The sequence below is a fragment of the Crocuta crocuta genome, unplaced genomic scaffold, assembly GCF_008692635.1.
Source record: "Crocuta crocuta isolate KB4526 unplaced genomic scaffold, BGI_CrCroc_1.0 scaffold159, whole genome shotgun sequence".
In the NCBI taxonomy this organism is placed as follows: domain Eukaryota; kingdom Metazoa; phylum Chordata; class Mammalia; order Carnivora; family Hyaenidae; genus Crocuta; species Crocuta crocuta.
In genome coordinates this window covers 2,764,561-2,767,739 of record NW_027533263.1, presented here as the reverse complement: position 1 = coordinate 2,767,739, position 3,179 = coordinate 2,764,561, and the positions used below count along the sequence as shown (strand labels likewise).

At 33.8% G+C, this 3,179-nt stretch overlaps 1 protein-coding gene across 1 annotated transcript in view; it reads left to right on the top strand.

The window, feature by feature from the left end:
- Window positions 1-3,179, top strand: part of ICA1L (islet cell autoantigen 1 like) — a 64,005-nt gene extending 60,826 nt beyond the window's left edge. The window contains exon 13 of the mRNA XM_077747564.1: window positions 55-3,179. Coding sequence (XP_077603690.1) covers window positions 55-170 — 116 coding nt within the window. The 3' untranslated portion in view covers window positions 171-3,179. The remainder of the gene's footprint in view (window positions 1-54) is intronic.

The following is a 3,179-nucleotide window of genomic DNA, read 5'->3' as shown; positions in this document are numbered from 1 at the left end:
ACAGTAATGTGTTTTCTAAAATCTGAGACTCTTCACTTTTTTCTTCTTTAATAGCTCCCAGCAATGGTAACCAAGACATGTCAGCCTGGTTCAGTCTGTTTGCAGACTTGGATCCACTTTCAAACCCAGATGCTATTGGACACTCAGATGATGAACTTCTTAATGCTTGATTGAAATTATGTCGTCACTTCAGTGGCCTTGAGACATCGATTTTACAACATACTGCCTTTGTGGAAAGGAGTTTATATTGTAACCCATACACAAAAGCATGGTGTTTGTGAATATAACACTTTTCAGCCAACTTTAAACAGATGGTAAGGATCACATTTGAATAGATTAAGTATCTCTTTAATATCTTGGATCTACAGCTATTGATAATATGTGGAAAATATTACAAACTATTGAGTGAAATAGATACCAAAATTTATTTCAAAATAACAGGAAGGAATAATTCTGTAAATAAGGAGTTGCGCTTATTTCTTTGAAAAGCCTTTTATGTTCAAGTTGCCTTGCTGGCTGTGAAAATTCTATATGTGGATAAAGAGCATGTAAATTGGGTTGCAATTTGGGGTTGGTTTTTAAATAAAACCGTAGCAGGGTTTTCTGTTGTGGAAAATAGCACTAGAACCAGACCAGTTTCGTCTTTAGCTAGAAAAGTAGATTAAGATTTGAGAACTCCATTTGCTTTCAAGAAATCACAGAGAACTTGGTGCTTTTATCCACCTGGGGGCTAAAATGTATTACCTAGTTTTTTTTCCCTCATACAAAATCATGGACACCCCTCAATTCCATGATTGAATTTTCATAGGGAAATAGCAGGATGATTTGTTTGCTAAATCCATCCTCTGTAGAAACCTGACCCATCTCCTAAACCACAAGATTGTTTAGTAATATTTAAGACATTATACACATGTGTATAGGCCTAGTTTTTTTTTTACATGTTGGTACCATAATGTACAGTATTCATATTCTTTTTGAAAAGAAAACAAGGGGAGGATAGTCTCTAAGCAAGTGGCAGTAGTATTCCTGAAATTACCCAGAAACTTCTTTCTGAATAAGGGAAAAATGATAAACAGCTTATCCTGATAGATACACATTCACTAATAGCCTTTTTCTTGACATGTTTTAACCAAGATTACTTTTCTGGCCATCATAGAAAGGGTCTATAAGATCAGTAAGAAATGGTCTTCTTATTCCACTTCTTTCTTTTTTGAGGGTGACATCATCTGAGGCTCTGTTTGATTACTATGGAAAAACTGTTACCCTTACTGGAGGGAAGTTAGTGTAAGCTAATGAATACATAGCTATTGTATATATGTGTCCATAAATATCCTGTTCTTTTTTCTTGCCCACCCTTCTGTTTTGAGGCATTTCTTCAGGTGTCTTATTTTTGTTATGCAGTCCATTGCATCTCCATAAGGAAACATTTTAACTAGGTTGTTCATAGCAGTTTCCATGTACTCTTAGTTTTAAATAAGCTTATTGATCATTTACAAGAGAATGGCTTGTAGTGTCTAAGTCACTGTATATAGAAGAAATGGACCAGGGTGAGTAAAGTGCCGTCTATGTCCATGCATAGCACTCTGGCCTAGCTACAATCTGAACCACCCAGGAGCTCTCCAGAAAATCACAACTATGGTGCAGTACTGCAGAGGCCAGAAAGATTTTATCTGAGGATCAGAAACATGGACCCAGGAAAAGATTATGTAATCTTTTCATGCTTATTCCCAGTTTTTTATTTGGTTATCCTTTCAGAAGGATATTTTTTTCAGAAGGACATTTTAACTCTTTATTCAGTAAAATTCTCCAGAATGCAGTAGTATTCTGCCAAGATTCAACCACCCAGGGTCATGATTCATTATCTAAATTCTATGCCGATAGTGACTGTGCTCTCAGCTTTGAGTACTTCCAAAAAATACTAACTTTATATCATGAGTTTGTGCCTTTTTTCTTTAATTTCCCTTCCTAATGCATTAGTTCAGAAATAATTTGTGTACCTCCTTCCCATGCATGTTATTTGTATAAACAAAGACTCCTCAACACAGAGGAAACCTGCTGGTCTCTCCAAGCCAGAACCCTGAATTCCCGACCATAAATGTGTACAGATACTGCTTTCAATTTTCAAAGAAAGAACAAAAGTCCTCCAAAAAAAAAAAAAAAAAAACCCACACAATAGGTTTTTATTCGGTTCTGAGATTCTCTTAAAACGTCTTCTCTCAATACAGAGTACGTGGTTGCTCCTTTAACCCGAAGGCAACATTAACTGTCTTAGCAAGTTCAGTTATAATTTCAACAGATCTAACAACTCCATTTTTGAAGAGCACATTGAAAACTTTGTTATTAAAATGAAGGTAACTGTATTTTTTCAGTATTAAAGTTCAGTCATTAATTTAGAGGCCAGAAACAGAAATCTGGCTATATTACACCCAGATTACTAATAAAGGAAACGAACCACATATTCAGTACGGAGTGAAAGGAAGGACAGAATAAACCTAGAAAGGTGATCAGTTGCTATTTGTCTAAATCTAGATCAAACATTCAATAAGAAGTAAATTAATTACTCTTAACCAAAAGTAGGCTGAGAACTCAAAGTAAATGTATGGTTTTTATATTAAATGGGGGAAAATAATCTCTCCTACTTTTTAATGCCAAATAAGAATGCATTTAACCTTTGAAAAGTCCCCAAAGAACTAAAATTTGTCTAATCTTTCTTACAAACACTTTACAAATTAGGAATAGGAATGCCAGGGCATATTACCATCAAATTGATATATCTTTGTATTTCTTGAAATCTTTCATTAATTGTAAAACATAGCTCTGATAGTTAGAAACAAACTATTTAAAAAAATAGGTTTTAGTATTTATACAATGAAAAGTGTTTGTTTGTATTTCAACTATGGTATTTATTTCACATAACTATCTTTATAGACCATCTGGAAATGTAGAGGTCTTTACAGCTTAAGAACAAAAGGAAGTTTGTGCTCTATTTTACTCAGCCTCTTTTAATAAAGATTACAAGAAGGCATAAAACAAAAAGTTTATTTCCTGAAGTATTCAACACAAATGCAATTATAGTTAACCTATTCAAAAATTTGGGTTTTACTTCAGGACCATAGTAGTAAAAGTTGGTTTGAATTGATACAGATAACACAGAATTAAAATAAAACCAAGGCAATTAA